At 46.4% G+C, this 26,110-nt stretch overlaps 1 protein-coding gene across 22 annotated transcripts in view; it reads left to right on the forward strand.

Moving 5' to 3' along the window:
* The first annotated feature begins 330 nt into the window (after positions 1 to 330).
* Positions 331 to 26,110, forward strand: part of dtna (dystrobrevin, alpha) — a 254,287-nt gene continuing 228,507 nt past the window's right edge. For all 22 annotated transcript variants that reach the window (XM_038809268.1, XM_038809270.1, XM_038809269.1 and 19 more), the window contains exon 1: positions 331 to 522. In XM_038809268.1, coding sequence (XP_038665196.1) covers positions 506 to 522 — 17 coding nt within the window. In that variant the 5' untranslated portion in view covers positions 331 to 505. The remainder of the gene's footprint in view (positions 523 to 26,110) is intronic.

Raw genomic sequence — 26,110 nt, forward strand, 5'->3', positions numbered from 1 at the left:
TACAACATATGGAGAACTGATAAGATTACTTTCAGATAAGTGTTACTAACAGCTCGAACCTGCTGAGCTTCCAGAGCTATCATTCATCAGTACTTTCCTTTAACCACTGAACCGTGTTTAGAAATCGGCATTTTCGGTGAAACATATTCTCTCAGCACCGTCTAATTATTCACACCAACAACAGAACTGATTTACATTACTTTTATCCTTGATTTTGGTGTGAAGCCAGAAAAGAAGTAAGTCTAGTGATCAAAAGCATTTGATTGGTGAACTGCACAAAGGCATCTGCCAGCAGAACACCAGAGGAATGCAGGATTGGATAGCTTAGAGTTAAAGATAGAGATTGTGTGCGCACAGTAGCCTGAGCAAGGTTCTAAATTCAGCAGTCTTCAGTTTTCCACCAGGCTGTTATCAAAAGAGCCGTCAGCTCTCAGCATTAAAACCAAAAGATTCTGGTGAAAACGTTTAAGTCTCTGTATTCAACCAGTTTACATATGAAGACAGAATGGTGCACACAACAGAGTAAGTTTCTATTTAAAGTTATTTTATGGTGAATTGATTCTTTAGCAACGTTGCGTTTCTCTGGTATAGAAATATTTTTATGTGTTAAAATTGTTCAATTAAAGGTTTTACACATGCAGATCAATACCTCCTTCAGCACAAATTTTAAACAGAGTTGTTCTGTATGTCACCATTCCAAATTGTGTTTTCTCCCTGTGCTGCAGAAGGTCTTAAATGGAAATTCCCTTGCTTTACTCTCTTGGAAGGATGGCATAATGACTATAAATGGTGTTTTAAAACTGAGTGTACGCAGTAGATTACTGTCAATAGAATGAGAACTTAAAACTGTCTTCCATGTGACATTTAGATAATATTTAAACATCGAATTATTATTGTACTGTAAAGGTAAACAGACATATATTTTTGTTTCTCAGATATTAAATAAAAGTTCTTGTAGAAGGATCTTCTGAACCTTTTTAGAGATCCGTGCAAAGTATGTTTATAGACAAGGGAGTGTTACAGAAACTATGGGGAGAATTTTAAGCTCCCTGGGATGGACGGTGAAGGGTTGAGGTGTTAAAAATAAAGTATTGTGTAATGTGAGCCCCCCCCCCCAACTCGCCACATACATGTCTGCCACCACTTTTACAGTGGTGGGGTTTATGCCGTCTCTTCGTCCCACTCTTGAAAAGTGGGGCATCTCAAAATATTTGAATCCAGTCGAGAGGACAGTTTGGAGCCTGATTTGAATTTAACAATGACCAACCAGGGCCAGCAAAATAGAAATGGGAGCAGCTTGATCAAGCGTGTAAGTGATTTTAAGTATAGAACTTGAGTATTGCTGGCAAAATGGTGTTGAATCTTTTTGTCTTGCACTCATCAGGACAGAATCACAAGAGTACCAAATTTCAAAGGGAACTATTTACACTGCTTGAGAAAGTGGATTTACACTTACTATTTACACTTGCTTGGTGAGCAAGTGGAAAGTTGCCCCCCAAGCCCTTGTTTAGTTGAAAAATATGGAATTACTGGACATATTGAGCTGGACTTTCATCCTAGAGTGTAGCAGGAGTTGGAACATTTCCCGACATGGCATGTCCTGCGGGGAAATTAACTGGAGTAGGACCCTCTGCCCTGGAAACAATGCAGTGGCAGCCACGGGGGCCGCCTTGTGCCAAGGTGGTGTATTTAAAGGACCAGCCTAGCTGCTCTGGGACATTGCCGCAGTTACAGTAAAATCAATGAAAGAGAAATAGCCCTCACCCCTCATACCCACTGCCTCCCCACACACCTCCATGCGCCTTCCATGCCAAATCATGGCACCTTGTTCCCTTCCACCCATCCCCAAGGCCTTTCATACTCTCCATGCCAGCCTATACCTCTCCACCCATCCAGTTCATACCATCCAAGCCAAACGACAGTACTTCCATGCCCCTTCACCCAGTATACTTGGCACAGAACCAATGAATCCGATATTAACAACTGAATCATAGAATCTTTGCAGTACAGAAGGAGGCCATTTGGCCTATCGAGTCAGAACCAACCCTCCAAAGGAGTACCCTACCCTATCCCTGTAACCCAGTAACCCCATGTGGTGGTATGATTTGCATAGCTGTCTTGCATTGGTGCAGAACACCGGCTTACCATTGGCCCTGGTCGGTCATGTGCCTCTCGACCGATTGGTTGAGACCAGTCATGTGACGGCTCTCCGATTGGTCAAGAGGCTGAGTTAACCACGCCTCCATACCGAGGTATAAATAGTCAGAACGCCCGGCGGTCGTCCATTTATTGTAGTCGACCGCAGGGCTAAGTTCTAGCTTATTAAAGCCTAACTTTTGTACAGCAACTCGTCTCACGTTCAATTGATGGCTCATCACCCCACCTAACCATTTTGGACACCAAGGTGCAATTTAGCATTGCCAATCCACCTAACTGTACACCTTTGGACTGTGGGACTTTGGATTGTGGGAGGAAATCGGAGCACCTGGAGGAAACCCATGCAGACATGGGGAGAATGTGCAAACTTCACACAAAGTCACCCAAGGCCGGAATTGAACCCGGGTCCCTGACACTGTGTGGCAGCAGTAGTAACCACCGTGCCACCCAGCATATGTGCATGTGTAAAAACACTTTAACAACAGTTAATCATTCATAACTTTTTACTTTCTTTTTTTTAATAAATATTTTCACTCCTTTTTCACATTTTCATCAAAAGTTACAACAGATAATCAACAATAACAACAAATAAAATGACAATCCACCAGCCAACAATCCCCTTATCCCACCCACCCTCAAATAACTTTCTCAATATTTTATTTTACGAAAGCCTTATAAAACTGACAATCATTCAGACATCTTCGCTCACAGACCTACATTGGCTCCCAAATGACCAACGCCTCAATTTTAAAATTTTCATCCTTGTTTTCAATCCTTCCATGGACTCAACCCTCCCTATTCCTGTATCCTTCTCCAGTCCTACAAGCTTCTGAAATCTCTGTGATTTTCCAATTCTAACTGTTTGCATATCCATGATTTTAATCAGACAACCAATAGTATACCACGGCTCTATTCCTTGGTATTCTCTCTTGAAATATCTCCCTCTCCCTCTATCCCCATTTTCTCTTTTAAGAGATTTCTTAAAACCTACCACTTTTTCCACGCTTTTGGTCATCTGCCCATTAACTCCTTTTGTAGTTTGATCCTGAATTTTGCCTGATAATGTTCTTATAGAGTCACAGATATTTACAGCATGGAAACAGGCCCTTCGGCCCAACTTGTCCATGCCGCCCAGTTTTTTATCACTAAGCTAGTCCCACTTGCCCGCATTTGGCCCATATCCCTCTATATCCACCTTGCCCACTGAGATGTCCTAAAAGTTAAAGGCACTGTATAAATGTAAGTTGGTGCTGTTTATTGACTGTTAATTGTACCTTTTTTGGAAAAATGTGCTGCAAAAAATATGTTTTGTTTATTTTATAAAATGAAGGAAAACAAAGGGTGGAATATTTCAATTGTTTTTCAAAGTGTTGTCTCTGGCAGGAAAAGCTGGGGGCAGCCTGCCAGCTGCCTTGCTGGGTTGTCCTGCCATATTTTCAAACCTTAAAGAACTATATTGGAGTCTAGCCTTGTAATCACTCCTTGAACATAGAATATAGAACAGTACAGCACAGAACAGGCCCTTCGGCCCTCGATGTTGTGCCGAGCAATGACCACCCCACTCAAACCCACGTATCCACCCTATACCCGTAACCCAACAACCCCCCCTTAACGTTACTTTTTAGGACACTATGGGCAATTTAGCATGGCCAATCCACCTAACCCGTACATCTTTGGACTGTGGGAGGAAACCGGAGCACCCAGAGGAAACCCACGCACACACGGGGAGGACGTGCAGACTCCGCACAGACAGTGACCCAGCCGGGAACCGAACCTGGGACCCTGGAGCTGTGAAGCATTTACGCTAACCACCATGCTACCGTGCTGCCCCCAAATGAAAATCACTTATTGTCACGAGTAGGCTTCAATGAAGTTACTGTGAAAAGCCCCTAGTCGCCACACTCCGGCGCCTGTCCAGGGAGGCTGGTACGGGAATCGAACCGTGCTGCTGGCCTGCTTGGTCTGACTTTAAAAGCCAGCGATTTAGCTGAGTGACCTAAACCAGCAAGTTATCTATCTATTTGCTGCATATAATGTTGTGGCTTGCTGCATATGTTCTCAACATATTTACTTTGGTAACAAATGCAACATTACTGTCCCATGTTTTAGGTTAGAGGCATTTGAAATGCTTGGTAGCCCAGCTGATTTGACAAAATAGATAGGTACAAGACAGGTTAACTTAAATGCTGAGAAATGTTAAATTATGCATTTTAGAATAAGGCTGAGGAGCAACAATATAAACTAAGATAAAAGCAAATTACTGCGAATGCTGGAATCTGAAACATAAACAAAAAATACTGGATAATCTCAGCAGGTCTGAGCATCTTTGTCAAGCTTTGACAAAGAGTCATCCAGATTCGAAATGTTATCTCCCTTTTCTCTCCACAGATGCTGTCTGATCTGCTGAGATTGTCCAGTATTGTCTTTGTTGTTGTGAAAAATATAAACTAAATGGAACGGTGAGTTTCAGCACCCTGGAGTTGCAGGATCGAGTCCTGTATGATTTTGAGGTATCCTGTTTCAGTGAGGTGATAAAAAGGAGGTAGGAATTAGACCAGTTCTTCCCTCACCATTCAACTGACCCTCCTTGATTAATATTTACCGATACCTTTCTCCTCTTGCTCAGGTATTGATGCTGTTTGGTGAATTGGACATTCTGAATTCTCCCTCAGTGTGCCCGAGCAGGCACCGTAGTGTGGCGACTAGGGGATTTTCATAGTAATTTCACTGCAGTGTAAATGTAAGTCTATTTGTGCCACTAATAAAGATTATTATTATTCAAATCTGACCAAGGTAGCCAAACACAGGTTTGAAAGTTGTTGATATAACATCACGTTCGTGAAAACGGCCGCAAAGTGCCGTTCCCGACAACCATGGCACCGATTGGCACAGCTGCACCATGGCCGTGCCAAGGGTGGCGGGTCCGAAACCCATCCAATCCGCGCATGCGCGGCTGACGTCATCGTGCGCGTCAGCCGCCATGACCCTTGGCGCGCGGGTTTAGCGACGGTCGCTAAGCCTGCGATGCCGTGCTTCGCGGGGCCGCGCTGCTAGCCCCGACCGGGGGGAGAATCGGGTCCCGGGAGGGGGCGCGGAGGCTGCCGTGAAACACGGCCAGTTTCACGGCAGCCTTTACGACTCTCCGCATTTGCGGAGAATCGCGCCCCAGGTGTTTTCAGCCTACATTCTTCCTTTAACTAAATTCTTACTTTAACATTGTTTCTTCAAGTAACACAGTAACAAAGTCCCAAGTAGAGCCCAGCTGCAGTGCCTTGAGGTAATTACATGATCCGTGGTTGACTGCAGATTTAGAGCAGGGATAGCTGTATAGCAGTCAGCCACAGAAAGCCTAATTCTGTACATCCTAACCCAATTTATTACCTAAACTCTATTAATTTGGTATAGATAAAACCTGTAGTCCCCTTCATCTTTATGGCTCACCTACTTAACTGGGAAGAAATCTCTGAACCATTGGAGAGTCTATAATTATAATTTGTATTGGAATTCTGATTAAGATAAGACAATTCCATCCTCGCCTCCACTATATAATTTTGATTTGGAACACATTTATGCCTTTCTGTAGCAAAATCAGGCAGTAGTATTAAACAGTCACATGAGTCAGAATACGAGTTGTATAAACAGTGAATTTGTGACGGCATACAGTGTTGCAAGTGCAGCTTGTGCACTACGACAGCAACTTATATATATGTGGGACATCTTGTGTAAAAGAGCATTTGAGAGCAAAGATCATAGATATTTTCAGGAAAAAATGTCATTCGGTCCATCAAGAAGAATTTTCAAAACTTAGTCCGTGCTGAAACAGCTTCTTGTGTGGACACAAGGTTTTTAGTTGTGGGATTTGTCCGTCAGCTGCATTTCTCTGGGTCTTTTTTTCATTTGTAGGGAATAAACTCAATGGCCAGATTCTTGTTGCCGAGACAGTGTAGCTCAAATCAGGAAATTTCCCTACTCCACAGAACCTCATTTATATTCAGGGCCCTGTCACGCGTAGTTTACATTTCTGGGAGACAGGGTTGTGATTGAATACAGAGACAGCTCAAAGGCAACCCCAAAGGTGGGCAAATGCCAAGGTGGGCTGATTTTCAATCTAGTTTTATAAAAGGCTGTTAGGCCCTCTAGCTCTCACCCATCCCTTCTTGCTAATTCATATATCCTGTGCCTCCTCCATACATCATACTCCCATCCCCACCAAGCCATGTCATAACCCCCAAGCCACCTCCAGAGCCACTCACCCAGTGTCCACATGGGCAGATCTCAGGAGCTATGTGGAGATGAAAAATATCAAACTTCTATCAATTTAATAGGACTACCACACATACACACTTGATACAGGAAAAATACTTCTGATTCATGACTCCCATTCAAAGATTTTAAATCCCCTCAAACAGTCAAGCTGTTCTAAAAACAGATTTGTATTCAAAACCACATCAAAGATAGTCAATTCTTTAATATCCTCTAAAAATTGACAATCAATATGTTTACCCAGACTTCCTGCTGAGATAAGAGACGTTGAACCTTTTGAAACTCAGTCAAATATTCATGGGAAATGTCAACATGATAGGTAAAACTTTTCTGGAAATTGGCAAACGTAGTACCAGGGAATACTGTCATGCGCAATGCCATGGGTCAGTGCCTGGGCAGTACTGAGGGCAGTACCCGGGCAGTGCCCTCTCCTCTTGAATGATGCACTTACCTGAGCTCTCCTGGGAGGTCTGCTCAGCAGGTGTATGCCTTGGGGAACCAGTTGGGTTTCACACCATTCTGATCTCACACCGACATGGATGGTTTTTCTGACGGCAGAGAATGATTCAGGCGTAGAGGCCTGATAACAATATGCTTAATTGAAATGATGATCCCAACTTTGCACGTCAGGAAACGTGCCCGTCATTGACACGGCGAGGGGACAATCACGTCATGCATTCACATTGATATTAAACACGATTTGCCCCTTCTTCGCGATTTTCCGCTCCCATAGCCAAACTTGTCCAATGCGATCAGGAGTGGAAGATCCCAGCTCGTGTATTTTGAAACAGCAAGCACAGATGGTAATATTTTTTTAAGCTACACCAGATGATCTGTCAATCAATGTATTCCAGTAGTGTGTTTTGTTTTACAACACTGACAAACACTGACAACTGTTGCCTAGTTTTTGTTTTTCATTTTTAAAGAGCTGGGGATATAACTAATTTCAGATCATGACTTAAATAGACCTTATCCGACATTCAAGAGGGTTTACGTCTCCTCCATAAATTCATGACTCTCGTACTGTGGGTTAAGGCCCATGGAACAGCAAAAAACAGGATCTGTTTAGAGTCATAAATAAATTCAAATGGTCCAGCAGATTTGTGCTTGTCACGTGTGTAATTCATACCCTGTCACCTTTCCCCTCTTGGCAAAAATTGTACCTGCCGGAAATGGGAGTGTTATTTCTCCTCTGGGTCCCACCTGTAGTTTTTAAAGGTTTCCGGAATTGTTCTGACTCCACGGAAATCTGATTCAGTGTTCATGGAATATTTAAGTTCCTTAACTCAACTTATTGCATAATTTAAGTCATTTTTAGCACAAAAATACTTTGATTATCAAAAGTAGACTCTGATTTACAACCCTGTTTTATCCCCAAACATTGTAGACCCATCGGAACATGTTTTTCTTTCCTATTTTTCCAGTATGATTTATTATGGGTTGCAGCTGCTGTTCAAAAGCCCTTTCCTTTCGCTCCAGGTGATCGTCACAGAGGTAGAATGAGAAATAACACATCATTGATTTAGTTTTCACCAGGAATTCAAACTTTGCCACATCCCACATTTCCGAAAGTAAACGATTCCCCAAGACAAAAAAGTTCAAAGCGATTGGATGTCAGATTTTCATTAGCCTAATGTTTGCTTCAACTTATTCTTTAAATTAGTGCGCTGCCAGAATAGGTATTTTGAAACGGAAGAGGGATTTTAGAATAGAAGTGTTTGGGGCTGATTTAGCTTACTGAGCTAAATCGCTGGCTTTTAAAGCAGACCAAGCAGACTAGCAGCACGGTTTGATTCCTGTACCAGCCTCCCCGGACAGGCGCCGGAATGTGGCGACTAGAGGCTTTTCACAGTAACAATAAGCGATTTTCATTTTTTCATTTCATTTCATTTGTGCATCATTCTGGTCAATCTGTGTGTTATTTAATGGCTTGAAATCAAGACAAAAATGAAAAATGTGATTTCTTCTTAGTATTTGGACTGGAGTAACGCTCATGCATTCAAAGTATTTTTAGTAGTCATGGAGGAGCCCAGCAACGGGAATCAGAATAAGGTTTATTTTCAAAGGAAAGTATTTACAAGTAACAGTCCCAGTTCCAGTTGGGACTTCTCTGCAACTCAGCTCCTACCTGGGCCGGACTTTATGCCTATGAATTAACAAGCCCGTTGATGGGACTCCACCACTCAGCGGGGAAGCTCATACTCAATGAGGCTCGCGGGGATTTTAATCAGATCATCCTTGTGGGTCTCGTGGGGGTTATAACATCCCCCCCCAAAACCCGTAAGTCCCTCTGAAGAAAGGACAGTAGGAACGACTTCTGCTTCTCGTTGCTCAAGGCTGCACCTCCAGTAGCTGCGGGGCTGGGTTGGGAGATGTGTAGCGTGTAGGCCAACAGCGTTTTTGCGGTGACCGGCTGGTGGGTACCGCTGGCGACTGATCCCTGGCAAGGTCGCTTTCAGAAGCCTCAGATGCCTGGGTCCCCATCTTGGAGTCGGAGTCCACCACCTCTCACATCCCTGTTCCGGGGCCCCCAGGGGGCAACGCCTCCATGTGCCGGGGCAATGTGGCTGGAAGATGGTTCCTCCGGCTGGGTGTGTCCCACCTCCCACTCCTGAAGTGGTCAAGGTGCTTCCGCACCGTTCGTTCACACACCTTCATTTGGTTTGAAACAGGTCCGGTCGCTTCACCACCATCCCTGGAATACAACGTCCCATAAGTTTTGGACTGCACTGCGTCCCCCAGTTGGAAACTCCTGGTCTGTGTGTGCTTGCCTTGCCCCCCCCCCCCCCCCCCCCCCTCCCCCCTTCTGCTGGTCCTGACCATGTTGCACTCTTCTGTCAATATCAGGAAATGTGAGGTTAAGGCAAGTCCAGAGCATCCAGCCCATCAACAGTTACGCCAGTTCTATACTGGTTATGTCATGCGGCGCGGCTCATGTCAAGCTTGGAAAAGGAATGTCCCCCAGCTAACTTTGCATATAGGTTTTCTCTCCGTGGCATTGGGTACCTGTCCAGATGGGAGGCCTCGTTTATAATCTCCACACAGGCATACAGTTTTGTCAGGTTTTATTACCAGGACAATTGGCGCTGTCAGCAAATCGTACCGGTCAAATGATACCGAGACCTTCAAGTCGGCTGATTTTGTCCTCAACTTTCGCACGGTGCACATAAGGAAACGGACGGGCCCGGTAGAAATTTGGCTGGGCCTGAGGGTCCACATATATCTTGCCCACGATCCCCTTAATTTTGACCAGGCCCTCCTGGAAGACTTCTGGGTACTTCCCCAAGACTTTGAAAGTCCTCCGGTGCCCATCAGAAGATCTGTTGCTAAACCAGCCGGAGGTGTTGTAACCAGTGACGCCCAGTCGATTTGGTCCGGGGCCCTGCACTGTTATTATTAATAGTGACTGCTGCCTGCAAGTAACCGGGGTCATCATCGTGCTTGCTCTGGTGAGGGGTTCCCCCTTATAGGTCGCTAGCCTTACCTCGGGGTCCTGCAAACCCAGCTGTTGAATCCCAGTCTTGATTCTCTTGAAGGCCTGCCTTCCTATTACCAGAACTGTGGCCCCCGTGTCCAACTCCATCTCTAACGGGTGGCCGTTCACCTGGACAGTAATCATGATGAGGGCAACTTGTGGCACAGCAACGCATTGCAATTACATACACTCCTCACCATCAGGTTGTACTAAGTTGTGAGTCTTAGCTCTGGGCTGCATCTCTCTTGGGTAGGGCGGCGAGTTTGCTGGCTGACATGTGGTTTCTTATCCTTGCAGTTCCGCCAGCCACAAGTGCTGCACTCCCTTGGGATCCTTCTCCATTGATTCCAGGGCGGTATCCTCGTCCTGCCTGGCTGTAGTGGCCCTTGGCTAATGGGCCTGATCCCGATGGTGTTTTGGCCAGTACAGTGTTCCGAGGGTCCCATCCTATGAGGCACTGACTGCCGGAATTGGGAGCACGCTACGCTGTGTACTTCCATCCCTGACTTCTCCTGGAATTCCTAGATTGCCTTCTCTGGCTCTCTTGTGAGATGGGGATCTTGACGGCCTTCTTTAGGGCCAGCAACAGCTCGGCCAGCAGTTTATGCTGCATACAAGGCGGTCCTGTAGCATTTTGGGTAGGGATGGCCCATAGTCTGAAAACAATCGTGCCAAAAATTTGGAACGGACTCCCCTGGGATTCTCTGGGCTATATTAAATCTGTACCTCTGTACGATAACCAATGGCTTGGGGTCATACTGGTTCGGCACGAGTGCCACTAGCTCTTCGAATGTCTTGGAGCCTGTCGATTACGTCAGGCTCATTATGACTCTGAAAGTGGGGATCCCACAGGCGGTCAAAGGAATTACTGTCTGGCGATCACCCCATGATAGCGTTCGCCTTACAAAAATAGCGCATACGCTTAACGTACTGAGTCCAATCCTCTATGTCCGCATTGAATGCATAAAATCTGCCAACAATGGCATTTTCAAAATGGTGCAAAGCTTATTCCTTGGTGGAGAGAGGTGGTTGTGCTCCAAATGGTTAGCAGCACTGACTGTAGTTTTGCTTTATCCTCGTCACCAATTTAGTAGTCATGGAGGAGTCCGGAAAGGGGAGACAAAATAAAGTTTATTTCCAAAGGAAAGTATTTACAAGTAACAGTTGGGACGACGCTGTAGTTCGACTCCTACCTTGGCCAGCTTTTGTGGCTATGAATTAATGAGACCGCTGATAGGCCTCCGTTTCTCAGAAGGGGAGTTCGTACTCCACGAGGCTCATGGTGAGATTAATTGGATCATCCCTGTGGGTCTCGTGGGGGTTATAACAGTATTCTATGTACTATGTTCTTCCTGCTTAATTACATATTAATTTTAAAATAATGACATCTGTTTTGCCTGGAGGTTTTCTCTTACTGACAGTCTTTTATGAAGAAAGGTTAGGCTTGACAATGTGTGCACAAACATTGGAGAAAGAGGGAAAGCAAGCTGATAAAAAGTGTAACAGTTTAATTGTGGGCCAGCCTGTGCAAGTGTTAGCATGACCGTTAAATGAGGCCTATATTTTAGGCGCGCAGACTCATGCCTAAACAGATGCTTGTACCCTTCCACATATATTAATGACAGCCTCTTGAATGCCCCTTTACAAAATTAGTCACCAATAAGTGGGATTGATGTTGGACCTGTCGTCCTCATATTTCGTCAGAGGCTCCTGTGGCTGCCACCAGGACGTATGAGTTTTTTCTCTTGAAACCCTTCGCCATCGATACCAGATGTACTTCTGCAATTTCACAGACATCAGGATCGTCCCTTCCCCATGGGAATTCACTTTAGCTCCTCCTGGTAATTATCTGAGGGTCGCCGTTGGCGGGATAGGCAGCCCTAAATTGTTATTTCTCATCAGGCAAGCTGCATTTAGATGTTTAGTGCTGGCAGCTCATTGTGGATACGTAAATGGATAGAAATTGGCTCTCTGGCCTCACTCAGGTGCAACCTACTCTCCAAGTATGAACTTTCAGCTTGAAAACAGGCTCAGACTAACTTCTGCCCTGTGAAGTCTTTTTTCTGATATCCTGCCAACATTACCAAAGCTTTGTCATTGTCAGAAATGGCATTGTCCGAGGCCACTGCCACTTTAGAAATTGTAAAGATGTCATTTGGAACAGAGTCGACAGATAGACATTGGGCAGAATCTTGTGGAGGGGAGGGTCTCAGCTGGAGAGCCGGTGAGAACCCCCTGTCACCAGTTTTCAGGAAAGCCTGCCGCATCTTGTGCCACTCAGGCACTTAATAGGCTGACATCTCTTCTGCACTCAGCAGCACCAGCGGGCAGGCACTGACTGCTTCAATATGACATTCACCCAAGGCCTTTGATCGAGGAGGGACCTGGGCAAGCTGAATGGTGGTGGGAAGGGGATTGCTGGAGAAGGAGTGGTTGTCAGTAAGGACAGGGATGTGACTCTTAGTAGGCCCCTTCTTCCCACTACCATGTAGGTACCAATGGCACATGTAGAACTCGGAAAGAGGTTTTCTCTTGTCAGTGTGAGCAGCGAAGCACTAAATTTAAAAGCAGAACTTCAAAGTTAATAATATCTGGGGTTTTCCTTATTCGTTCAAGGGATATGGGTTTTGCTGGCTCGGCCAACATTTATTGCCCATCACTAATTGCTCTTGAGAAGATGGTGGTCAGCTGCCTTCTTGAACCACTGTAGTCCATGTGTTGAAAGCACTACCCACAGTGTTGTCAGGGAAGAAGTTTCAGGATTTTAACCCAATGACAGTGAAGGAGTGACAATATAGTTCCAAGTCAGGGTGGTGAATGGCTTGGAGGGTAACTTCTAGGTGGCGATGTTCCAATGTATCTGCTGCCCTTGCTTTCTAGATGTAGTGGTCCAAGGTGTCTTGGTGATTATCACCTGATCCAAATGCAAATTGACATTGGGAAAATGTGATTAGGAGAATTAATGTGTGGCTCAAAAGACATTAACACTGGGAGAAGTGGGTTTTGGTTCGTGGGGCACTGGACCCGTACAGGGGAAAGTGGGCTCTGTACCATTTGGATGGGATACACCCATGCGCTGCTGGCCTGATGTTCCAATGAGCCACATAGCTAGGGAAACAGAGAAATTTTAAAACTAAATTAAGAAAATGAAAATGAATTGGGCACTCTCAATTTATATATTTTTTTAATTTGGGAAAATGTGGTAAAGCAAACAGTAGAGACAAGGCAAGAGAGAAATGAAAAGTGATGTCACAGGAAAGCTGTGGCCTGATTGGCTGGTAGGGAATCTGCATTAAATTTAAAAATGAAACATTGTTAAACTAATTGAACATAGTTAATTAATTACTTAACCATAATTTAGATGGGTATCTAAGCCAGTGATCGGAGTGTACTGTATTTAGCTTTTACATTTATAGTAGAAATCTAGTGCTAGGAAACATATAGTGAACAGTAACCTATATTTAACATTTATTTTTAAATTTAATTTACTAATTAATTAACGCAACATCAATTAGAGGGGTGCAGTGCTCTGACTGTGAGATGTGGCAGGTCCGGAAGGCTTCCAGCGTTCCGGATGGCTTCATCTGCAGAAAGTGCACTCAACTGGGGCTTCTCACAGACCGCATGGTTCGGTTGGCGCAGAAGTTGGATGCACTTAGGAGTATGCAGGTGGCGGAAAGCATCATAGATAGCAGTTATATAAATGTGGTCACACCCAAGGTGCAGGCAGAGAGATGGGTGACCACCAGAAGGGGCAGGCAGTCAGTGCAGGAATCCCCTGTGGTTGTCCCCCCTCTTGAACAGGTATACCCCTTTGGATACTGTCGGGGGGAATAGCCTATCAGGGGAAAACAGCAGCAGCCAGAGCAATGGCACCACGGCTGGCTCTGATGTTCAGCAGGGAGGGTCAAAGGGCAGAAGAGCAATAGTCATAGGGTACTCCATAGTCAGAGGCACAGATAGGTGCTTCTGTGGACGTGAAAGAGACTCCAGGACGGTATGTTGCCTCCCTGGTTCCATGGTCCAGGATGTCTCAGAACAGGTAGTGGGCATTCTGAAGGGGGAGGGCAAACAGGCAGAGGTTGTGATACATATTGGTACTAATGTAATAGGCAGGAAGGGGGATGAGGTCCTGCAGCAAGAGTTCAAGGAGCTAGGCAGAAAGTTAAAGACAGGAGCTCAAGGGTTATAATCTTGGGATTACCCCCTGTGCCACGTGCCAGTGAGGCTAGAAATAGGAAGATAGAGCAGCTAAACATGTGGCTAAACATCTGGTGTAGGAGGGAGGGTTTCAGTTATCTGGACCACTGGGAACAGGTGTGACCTGTACAAGAAGGACGGGTTGCATCTAAACTGGAGAGGCATAAATATCCTGGCCGCGAGGTTTGCTCATGTCACATGGGAGGGTTTAAACTAGTATGGCAGGGGTTCGGAGCAACAGGTCAGAAGGTCAAAATATTTAAGGGAGAACTAGGAAATAGGGCCAGTATGGCTCTGAGGAAGAGCAGACAGGGAGATGTTGCTGGAAACAGCAGGACTGGTGGCCTGAAGTGCATATGTTTCAATGCAAGAAGTATAACAGGTAAGGCAGATGAGCTGAGAGCTTGGATTAGTACTTGGAACTATGATGTTGTTGCCAATGCAGAGACCTGGTTGAGGGAAGGATAGGATTGGCAGCTAAACATTCCAGGATTTAGATGTTTCAGGAGGGATAGAGGGAGATGTAAAAGGGGTGGAGGAGTTGCGCTACTGGTTAGGGAGAATATTACAGCTGTACTGCGGGAGGACACCTCAGAGGGCCGCAAGGCTATATGGGTAAAGATCAGGAATAAGAAGGGTGCAGTCACAATCTTGGGGGTTTACTACAGGCCTCCCAACAGCCAGCGGGAGATAGAGAAGATAGGTAGACAGATTTTGGAAAGGAGTAAAAGCAACAGGGTTGTTGTGGTGGGAGACTTCAACTTCTCCAATATTGAAATGAAATGAAACTCGCTTATTGTCACAAGTAGACTTCAATGAAGTTACTGTGAAAAGCCCCTAGTTGCCACATTCCGGCGCCTGTTCGGGGAGGCTGGTATGGGAATTGAACCGTGCAGCTGCCCTGTCTTGGTCTGCCTTAAAAGCCAGCGATTTAGCCCAGTGTGCTAAACCAGCCCCTGGGACTCACTTAGTGTTAGGGTCTTGGACGGGGCAGAGTTTGTAAGGAGCATCCAGGAGGGCTTCTTAAAACAATATGTAGATAGTCCAACTAGGGAAGGAGCTGTACTGGACCTGGTATTGGGGAATGAGCCCGGCCAGGTGGTAGAAGTTTCAGTAGGGGAGCATTTCAGGAACAGTGACTACAATTTAGTAAGTTTTAAAGTGCTGGTGGACAAGGATAAGAGTGGTCCTAGGGTTAATGTGCTAAATTGGGGAAGGCTAATTATAACAATATTAGGCGGGAACTGAAGAACCTAGATTGGGGGCGGATGTTTGAGGGTAAATCAACATCTGACATGTGGGAGGCTTTCAAATGTCAGTTGAAAGGAATTCAGGACTGGCATGTTCCTGCGACGAAGAAGGATAAATATGGCAAATTTTGCGATCCTTGGACAACGAGAGATATTGTAGGCTTCGTCAAAAAGAAAAAGGAGGCATTTGTCAGGGCTCAAAAGCTGGGAACAGATGAAGACTGTGTGGAATATAAGGAAAGTAGGAAGGAACTTAAGAAAGGAGTCAGGAGGGCTAAAAGGGGTCACAAAAAGTCATTGGTAAATAGGGTTAAGGAAAATCCCAAGGCTTTTTACACGTACATAAAAAACAAGAGGGTAGCCAGCGAAAGGGTTGGCCCACTGAAGGACAGGGGAGGGAATTTATGTGTGGAGCCAGAGGAAATGGGCGAGGTACTAAATGAATACTTTGCATCAATATTCACTAAAGAGATGGAATTGGTGGATGTTGAGTCTGGAGAAGGGTGTGTAGATAGCCTCGGTCACATTGAGATCCAAAAAGACGAGGGAATTACAGGCCAGTGAGCCTTATGTCAGTGGTAGGAAAATTAATGGAGAGAATTCTTCGAGACAGGATCTACTCCCATTTGGAAGCAAGTGGTCGTATTAACGAGAGGCAGCACGGTTTTGTAAAGGGGAGGTCTTTCCAAATATTGACTGGAAAAGATATAGTTCGAGTACATTAGATGGGTCATTCTTTGTACAATGTGTGCAGGAGGGTTTCCTGACACAATATGTTGACAGGCCAACAAGAGGCGAGGCCACATTGGATTTGGTTTTGGGTAATGAACCAGGCCAGGTGTTAGATCTGGAGGTAGGTGAGCACTTTGGAAACAGTGACCACAATTCGGTGACCTTTACGTTAGTGATGGAAAGGGATAAGTATACCCCACAGGGCAAGAGTTATAGCTGGGGGAAGGGCAATTATGATGCCATTAGACATGACTTAGGATGTGTTGGTTGGAGAAGTAGGCTGCAAGGGTTGGGCACACTGGATATGTGGAGCTTGTTCAAGGAACAGCTATTGCATGTTCTTGATAAGTACGTACCAGTCAGGCAGGGAGGAAGGGGTCGAGCAAGGGAACCGTGGTTTACCAAAGAAGTGGAATCTCTTGTTAAGAGGAAGAAGGAGGCCTATGTGAAGATGAGGCGTGAAGTTTCAGTTGGGGCGCTTGATATTTACAAGGAAGCGAGGAAGGATCTAAAGAGAGAGCTGAGACGAGCAAGGAGGGGACATGAGAAGTCTTTGGCAGGTAGGATCAAGGAAAACCCAAAAGCTTTCTATAGGTATGTCAGGAATAAAAGAATGACTAGGGTAAGAGTAGGGCCAGTCAAGGACAGTGGTGGGAAGTTGTGTGTGGAGGCTGAGGAGATAAGCGAGATACTAAATGAATACTTTTCGACAGTATTCACTCAAGAAAAAGATAATATTGTGGAGGAGAATGCTAAGACCCAGGCTATTAGAATAGATGGCATTGAGGTGCGTAGGGAAGAAGTGTTGGCAATTCTGGACAAGGTGAAAATAGATAAGTCCCCGGGGCCGGATGGGATTTATCCTAGGATTCTCTGGGAAGCCAGGGAAGAGATTGCTGAGCCTTTGGCTTTGATTTTTAGGTCATCATTGGCTACAGGAATAGTGCCAGAGGACTGGAGGATAGCAAATGTGGTCCCTTTGTTCAAGAAGGGGAGTAGAGATAACCCCGGTAACTATAGGCCGGTGAGCCTAACGTCTGTGGTGGGTAAAGTCTTGGAGCGGATTATAAAAGATACGATTTATAATCATCTAGATAGGAATAATATGATTAGGGACAGTCAGCATGGTTTTGTGAAGGGTAGGTCATGCCTCACAAACCTTATCGAGTTCTTTGAGAAGGTGACTGAACAGGTAGACGAGGGTAGAGCAGTTGATGTGGTGTATATGGATTTCAGTAAAGCGTTTGATAAGGTTCCCCACGGTCGTCTATTGCAGAAAATACGGAGGCTGGGGATTGAGGGTGATTTAGAGATGTGGATCAGAAATTGGCTAGTTGAAAGAAGACAGAGAGTGGTAGTTGATGGGAAATGTTCAGAATGGAGTTCAGTTACGAGTGGCGTACCACAAGGATCTGTTCTGGGGCCGTTGCTGTTTGTCATTTTTATAAATGACGAAGAGGAGGGCGCAGAAGGATGGGTGAGTAAATTTGCAGACGACACTAAAGTCGGTGGAGTTGTAGACAGTGCGGAAGGATGTTGCAGGTTACAGAGGGACATAGATAAGCTGCAGAGCTGGGCTGAGAGGTGGCAAATGGAGTTTAATGTGGAGAAGTGTGAGGTGATTCACTTTGGAAAGAATAACAGAAATGCGGAATATTTGGCTAATGGTAAAATTCTTGGTAGTGTGGATGAGCAGAGGGATCTCGGTGTCCATGTACATAGATCCCTGAAAGTTGCCACCCAGGTTGATAGGGTTGTGAAGAAGGCCTATGGTGTGTTGGCCTTTATTGGTAGAGGGATTGAGTTCCGGAGCCATGAGGTCATGTTGCAGTTGTACAAAACTCTAGTACGGCCGCATTTGGAGTATTGCGTACAGTTCTGGTCGCCTCATTATAGGAAGGACGTGGAAGCTTTGGAACGGGTGCAGAGGAGATTTACCAGGATGTTGCCTGGTATGGAGGGAAAATCTTATGAGAAAAGGCTGATGGACTTGAGGTTGTTTTCGTTAGAGAGAAGAAGGTTAAGAGGTGACTTAATAGAGGCATACAAAATGATCAGAGGGTTAGATAGGGTGGACAGCGAGAGCCTTCTCCCGCGGATGGAGGTGGCTAGCACGAGGGGACATAGCCTTAAATTGAGGGGTAATAGATATAGGACAGAGGTCAGAGGTGGGTTTTTTACGCAAAGAGTGGTGAGGCCGTGGAATGCCCTACCTGCAACAGTAGTGAACATGCCAACATTGAGGGCATTTAAAAATTTATTGGATAAGCATATGGATGATAAGGGCATAGTGTAGGTTAGATGGCCTTTAGATTTTTACCATGTCGGTGCAACATCGAGGGCCGAAGGGCCTGTACTGCGCTGTATCGTTCTATGTAATAGACTTCACCATGCAGGTCGTATGTCACTAACTTGATAGAGTTTTTCAAGGAGGTCACAAAGATGATTGATGCAGGTAGGGTAGTGGATGTTGTCTATATGGACTTCAGTAAGGCCTTTGACAAGGTCCCTCATGGCAGACTGGTACAAAAGTTGAAGTCACACGGGATCAGGGGTGAGCTGGCTAGATGGATACATAACTGGCTAGGTCATAGAAGGCAGAGAGTAGCAATGAAAAGGTGGTTTTCTGATTGGAGGGCTGTGACTAGTGGTGTTCCACAGGGATCAGTTCATCACAGAATTTACAGTGCAGAAGGAGGCCATTCGGCCCATCGAGTCTGCACCAGCTCCTGGAAAGAGCACCCTACCCAAGTTTAACACCTCCACCGTATCCCCATAACCCAGTAATCCCACCCAACACTAAGGGCAATTTTGGACACTAAGGGCAATTTATCATGGCCAAACCACCTAACCTGCACATCTTTGGACTGGGAGGAAACCAGAGCACTCGGAAGAAACCCACGCACACACGGGGAGGATGTGCAGACTCAACACAGACAGTGACCCAAGCCGGAATCGAACCTGGGACCCTGGAGCTGTGAAGCGATTGTGCTATCCACAATGCTACCGTGCTGCCCTTTGCTGTTCGTAGTATATATAAATGATTTGGAGGAAAATGTAACTGCTCTGATTAGTAAGTTTGCGGGCGACACAAAAGTTGGTGGAATTGCAGCTAGCGATGAGGACTGTCGGAGGATACAGCAGGATTTAGATTGTTTGGAGACTTGGGCAGAGAGATTGCAGATGGAGTTTAATCTGGACAAATGTGAGGTAATGCATTTTGGAAGCTCGAATGCAGGTAGGGAATATACAGTGAATGGTAGAACCCTCAAGACTATTAACAGTCAGAGAGATTTTGGTGTACAGGTCCACAGGTCACTGAAAGGGGCAACACAGGTGGAGAAGGTAGTCAAGAAGGCATACGGCATGCTTGCCTGCATTGGCTGGGGCATTGAGTATAAAAATTGGCAAGTCATGTTGGACCTGTATAGAACCTTAGTTAGGCCACACTTGGAGTATAGTGTTCAATTTTGGTCGCCACACGACCAGAAGGATGTGGAGGCTTTAGAAAGGGCGCAGAAGAGATTTACCATGGTGTTGCCTGGTATGGAGGCCATTAGCTATGGGGAGAGGTTGAATAAACTTGGTTTGTTCTCACTGGAATGAAGGAGGTTGAGGGGCGACTTGATAGAGGTCTACAAAATTCTGAGAGGCGTAGACAGAGTGGATAGTCAGAAACTTTTTCCCAGGGTAGAAGAGTCAATTACTATGGGGCATAGGTTTAAGGTGCGAGGGGCAAGGTTTAGAGGAGATGTACGAGGTAAGTTTTTTACACAGAGGTTAGTGGGTGCCTGGAACTAACTGCCAGAGGAGATGGTGGAAGCAGGGTCGAGAGTGACGTTTCAGGGGCATCTTGACAAATACATGAATAGGGTGGGAGTAGAGGGATACGGACCCTGGAAGTGTAGAAGATTTTAGTTTAAACGGGCAGCATGGTAGGCGCGGGCTTGGAGGGCCGAAGGGTCTGTTCCTGTGCTGTACTTTTCATTGTTCTTTGTTCTTTGATAGCTGTTACACAGACACGGCTGCAGGGTGACATAGATTAGGTCCTGAGTATTGAATGGTACATGACTTTTAGGAAGGATGGGAAGCTAGGAAAAGGTGGAAGTGTGGCTCTGCTAACTAATTATGGTATTAAAGTAGTAGAGAGGAATAACCTAAGTTCAGGAAACCAGGATGCAGAAGTAGTGAAGGTTGAGATGAGAAATGATAAAGTCAAGAAGTCACTTGTGGGAGTTGTGTCTCGGCCCCCGAAAAGTGACTACATAGTGGGACAGAATATAAAGGATGAGATCATGGTAGCTTGTCAGAAAGGTGCGGTGATAATCATGGGGTATTTTAATCTCCAGACGACTCTATCTAGGTGCATGACTATCTCCTTGTTCAACTCATCCAGGTAATTCCCCCTCCATGATATGCTGCAGTGTCTGCTGTTCAGCGTCCAGTTCAGTGACTCTGAGCCAAAGCTACTGAAGCCACGGACACTTACTGGAGAAGGCACTCAGTGCCCGATCGAGGGACTCAGCAGCGGGAAGAAGGGGCCTGCTAAGAGCCACTTCCCTGCCCTTTTAATCTACAGAGACTGGAAAAATCAAATGGGCATAGGTAGCCTAGCTGAGGATTCCTAGAATGCTTTCAGGATAGTTCCTCAGAGTAACATGTTCCGGACCCAACCAGGGACTATACTAACCTGGTATTGTGCACAGGATAGGATTAATTGATAACCTTTCAACAAAGGCACCCCTGGGCAGCAGTGATCATATGATTGGATCCAAGATTAGTATTTTAAACTTAAATAAGGGCAAACATGTGGGAATGAAAGCAGAGCAAGCTAAAATGAACTGGGAAATAAAGTTAAGGAACAGGTCCACAGAGATGCAGTGTTAGACATTTATAGAGAGATTTCAGAATATACAGAACAGATTCATTCCAATAAGAAAGAAAAAATTCACGGGGTGAACACACCATTCATGGTTAAGTAAAAAAATTAATGACAGCATCAAACTTGAAGAAAATACATATAATTACACAAAGTCAGATGGCAGGTCAGAACAGCAAAGAATGACAAAAAGATTAATAAGGAGGGAAATGTCACTGAGAGAAAGCTAGCGACAAATATAAAGATGGATAGTAGGAGTTTCTATTGATACTTAAATAAGAAAAGAGCTAACATTAATTACCCATTTAAGGCCTCAATTGATGGTTGGGCAGGAAGGCCATCCACGAACCATCCTGCCCTGGGCTTAAACAGTTGGAGACGGCGGAAGCCATCACCCTTCTGCCTGATTAAATGCCCCACCACATAACTCGCAACAGGGGAGGGCACATGATTCTGCATATTAAATAATAAACCTTACCTTGGTGCACCTTCCAGATATATGACATATGGAAAACAGGCTGTTTCATTTGACAGCTTCTCGACCAGGCTATTCAAGCCAAAGGGACCCTGATTGCTTACCACGGGTAATTTGTCAGCAGGGCAAAACCAAAAACAGAGAGTGATATAGTAGATTAGAAGTAGGATCCACTGTGTGTTTCATCCACAGTTTTGGGTTTATTTTAGATGTAGGGCAAGATTCTCCATTTGGAAGACCGTGGGCTGGATTCTCCGGTTTTGAGGCTATGTCCGGAGGAAGTGCCTGGTTTTACCATGAAAAAATCGGCGAGGCCCCAGCACCGATCCTCCAACCGGTGAGGGACTAGCAGCCGCGCCACGTAAAATGCGTGGGCTTCCCGATATAAACGCGAATCGCCAGATCCGGGGTTGCGCATGTGCACGGCAACAACCTGCAGCAGTCTCGCTGTACAACATGGCGCCGGCCACGCATGGACCTGCTAGATAGTGCCACGCTCAACACCCCCTCGCCACTTTCCATGGCCAACGTCCCCCCAGCCCTTACCGAAGCCCCCCCCCCCCCCCCCGGCCAGCAGCACGGCTCCCCCCACCCCGGACTATGGTGGCGCTGGACACAGCCTGCAGCCGCCACGCTCGGTTCATGGAAGCTGAGGCCACACGCGTCCTGCGCCGTCGGGAACTCGGCCCATCGGAGGAGGGCCTTCAGGTAATCTCCTGCGACCGTCCCAATAGTGTGCGGCGTACTCCTCGATGACGCCATTTTGGAGACGGTGGAGCATCCAAAAACAGGCGCCTCCACCGATTCAGTCGCAAACAGGGATTCTCCGTTGTCCGACGCCAATATCGTAATCTGGATCACCTGCCAGAGCTGAATTGCCTCTGGGAGCAGGGCCCAGAGGCAATTCATGATTCATTGCCATGCAAATGTATGCATGGCGGGGTTCGCAAGGGATTCCTTTGCAATTCCCGCTATTGGGCCGCCATTTTGAGTGGACGGCCCAATAGTGAGGCCCAGCAGCTGGACCTTCCCCCTGTAATGCAATTCCTGCCCCCCAACCACGGGAATTGCTGGGTCACTTCGTCCTCCCACGGAATGCATGCATGAGATTAACGAACCTCAACTCTCTCCCACCAGAGACCCCATCACAAACCCCCACCACTGACCCCCATCAGACCCTCTCATCAAAACATCCCGCCAGAGACTTCCACCAAAGACCCCCCCATATCAGAGACATCCCCATATCAGAGAACTCAAATAACAGAGAACCCCCCCATAACAGAGACTCTCCCATAACAGAAATCCCCCCCCCCCTCAACAGCCACCATGCCTGGAATCTAAAGAGCAGTCCAGAATGAAACAGTGAAAAGAATCACTGCTTTAAAACTTACCTATCCCTGACAGCTGCTGCCTCAGGCAGCAAAAACAGCAGCTGTAACTTCATAGAAAGCAAAAACCACAATACTCGGGTTTAAGTCCCCTCAGATCCTTTGATCTGTAAGGCTTCACTTGACTTCAAAGACAAATAGCTTTCACTAGACTGCAATTGACAGCTTCCAGACAAGGAGATGCCTGGATTGTTTAATTTAATTTTACTTCACGCTCTAATGGGTCTCAAGTACCCTGCTTTGAAACTAACCGCAATGTTTATAAACACTAGGATTTATGCATGGGCAGCTCAATACCACAGTGGTTCGTACTGCTGCCTCACAGCGCCAGGACCCCGGGTTCAATTCTCAGGCGACTGTGTGCAGTTTGTATGTTCTCCCTGTCTCTGCGTGGGTTTCCTCCGGGTGTTCCAGTTTCCTCCCACAGCCCAAAGATGTGCGGGTTAGGTTAAAGGAGTACGGGGATAGGTAGGGCTGGACACTTGTAAATAGATAGAGTGCTCATTTGAAGGGTCGGCGCAGATCTGATGGGCCAAAAGGCCTCCTTCTGCACTGTAGGGATTTTATGATTGAAAGCTCATAACCACATCAAAAACAGTTAAGAGATTTCAATGATAAAAAAGAAGTGAAAGCATTTAACTCCTAGATGTTTATAAACATTGCAGTCATGTTCAAAGCAGGGTATGTGAGATCCATTCAAGCATGAAGGGAAATTAAATTAAACAATTCAGACATCTGGCTTTCTGGAAGCTGCTAAGTACAGCCTAGTGAAAGCTATTTCTCTTTGAAGTAAACAGAAGTCTTGCAGAACAAAGTGCCTGACAGGGTTCAAACCCTGGTGAGGTGGCTTTCTTTTCTATGAAGTTGCAGCTGCTGTTATCTTTCCCTGAGGTAGCATCAGTAAGGGACAGGTGAGTTTTAAAGCATTGATTTTTTTTCACTTTCTTTCTGAACTGCTGTTTGCAGGGGTGACTGATGGACGGGAGTGTTCCCTGTAATGGGGGTGGTCTGTTAGAAGTTTCTGGTGGGGCTCTCAGATGGGGTCTCTGTTGGAGGGGTCTGTTGGGGTCCTTGATGGGGGTCTGGATGGGGGGGGGGGGGGCGTAGTGCGGGGCTGGGGTGAGCAGGATTTGCATTGTGCGGGGGGGGGGGGGGGGGGCAGTCTTATGGACTTAAAGAGCACCTACCTTAAATACTTATGCCCTTGGCTCAACGGGAGTTCCACAGCGCTAGGACAATGCTGGAAAATACTTATACCAATCCACGCCTGCATGAATCCTGGCCGAGAGGGTTGGGGAATCACGGACGGTTGGAGAATCCGGTGCGCAGCCTGCTAATAGGTGTAAATGGATCATAGAGGGACCCCCGATGGTGGCCATGGTGCAAGTGATCGCACACAGGGCAGCTCCTGTTAGAACTGTTGCTTCACAGTGCCAGGGTCCCAGGTTCGATTCTCGCTTGGGTCAGTGTCTGTGCGGAGTCTGCACGTTTTCACCATGTCTGCGTAGGTTTTCATAGGTCCTGAAAGACGTGTTGTTAGGTGCATTCAACATTCTGAATTCTCCCTCTTGTGTACCCGAACAGGCGCCAGAGTGTGGCGACTAGGGGCTTCTCACAGTAACTTGAAATGAAAATGAAATGAAAATCGCTTATTGTCACGAGTAGGCTTCAATTAAGTTACTGTGAAAAGCCCCTAGTTGCCACATTCTGGCGCCTGTCCGGGGAGGCTGGTACGGGAATCGAACCGTGCTGCTGGCCTGCTTGGTCTGCTTTAAAAGCCAGCGATTTAGCTCATTGAGCTAAACCAGACCCAGAACCTGCACTTCATTGCAGTGTTAATATAAGCCTACTTGTGACAATAAAGATTATTATACAAAAAGAGCTTTATACCCGATATTGGATGTAATTTCGGCAAAAGGGTGTAGCTAAAGATCGGAGGAGTAGTTTCTCCCGGAGTGGTACGTTCACTGGTTACCATACCCACAGAAGATGGTGAGGGAGCTGGCCAAGGTGTTGGAGGAAACCTGTGGCACAGCAGCTAGTGGAAGGATGGCGGAGGGGTAAGGGCATGTGGAAGTCTTAAAGCCCCAGGTGGTGCAGTTGATGGCTTTTATCAAGGAGGGGATGCAGGAGGACCGTTCAAAAGCCATCGAAGGAGCTCTCGCACCCCTGAAGAGCTTGATGGAACGGCTGGAGAAATTTGTGGAGGTGCAGGGGCCAACAGATCCGAGAGATTGAAGGGGCGATCATGGATCACAGCGATCAGGTGGTGGCATTGGAGTGGAGGTGAGCCTCTTAGGAGACCGTTGCCAGGTGTTGAGGGCAAAGGTGGAGGAGCAGAAGAACATCTCGAGAAGGCAGAACCTGCGGATAGTGGGCCTGACTGATGTAGTGGAAGGTGCGAGTGCCTAGAGGTACGTGTCAAAGATGCTGGTGGGGCTGCTGGCGGAGAGGGTGCTGGATAAGGTCCCTGAAGTGGACAGACCACCCGGGTCTCTGAGGCAGAAGCCTCGAGCTGGTGATTGTGAAACTCCACAAGTTTGTGGAGAAAGAGAAGATCTTGCGTTGGGCCAGGGAGAAATGCACCTTCGAATGGGAGGGGAACAAGGCCCGAATATATCAGGACATTGGAGCCAAGTTGGCAAAACGATGTGCAAGGTTCAACAAGGCCAAGGCAGTGCTGTATCGGCGTCGGATCATATTTGGGGTGCTCTACCCGGCGTAGTTATTGTGGTAAACCACGTTATTGCATTATATATATTGTATTGTATTGTGCATGCCTGGGCTTGTCCAGGCTGGCTCCGCCTGTGGCTCCTCCCCTCAGGCTTCTGTATAAAGGTGGCAAGTCTCCGCCTCCGGACCCAGTTTGGGTCCAGAGGCAGGATGCTTGCTGTTTAATTTTTATAAAGCCTCAGTTACGTTCATCACTCGTCGTGTTTTATTGATGGTGTATCAATTTAATACACTAAACTCCTAAAGTTGAACTCATCACTCAAGCCTGATCGTTTGGAGCTGGACCCACAAGCAGCCGACGTTACAGAAACAATTGAACACTGGCTAAGCTGCTTCGAGGCGTACCTCGCATCCTTCAACGAAGACCTCACAGACCTCCAGAAGAAGCAGGTCCTCACTCACTGGTGAGCCCAAGAGTCTTTCTCCTCATCAGGGACGCCCCCTCAAACGTGGAAGCAGTAACGCTGCTAAAAGGACAATACGTGAAATCTGTTAACGAGGAGTATGCTAGGTACCTCCTCGCCATGAGACAGCAACGCCTGGGGAAATCACTCACAG

Source organism: Scyliorhinus canicula, chromosome 10, assembly GCF_902713615.1.
Source record: "Scyliorhinus canicula chromosome 10, sScyCan1.1, whole genome shotgun sequence".
Lineage (NCBI taxonomy): Eukaryota > Metazoa > Chordata > Chondrichthyes > Carcharhiniformes > Scyliorhinidae > Scyliorhinus > Scyliorhinus canicula.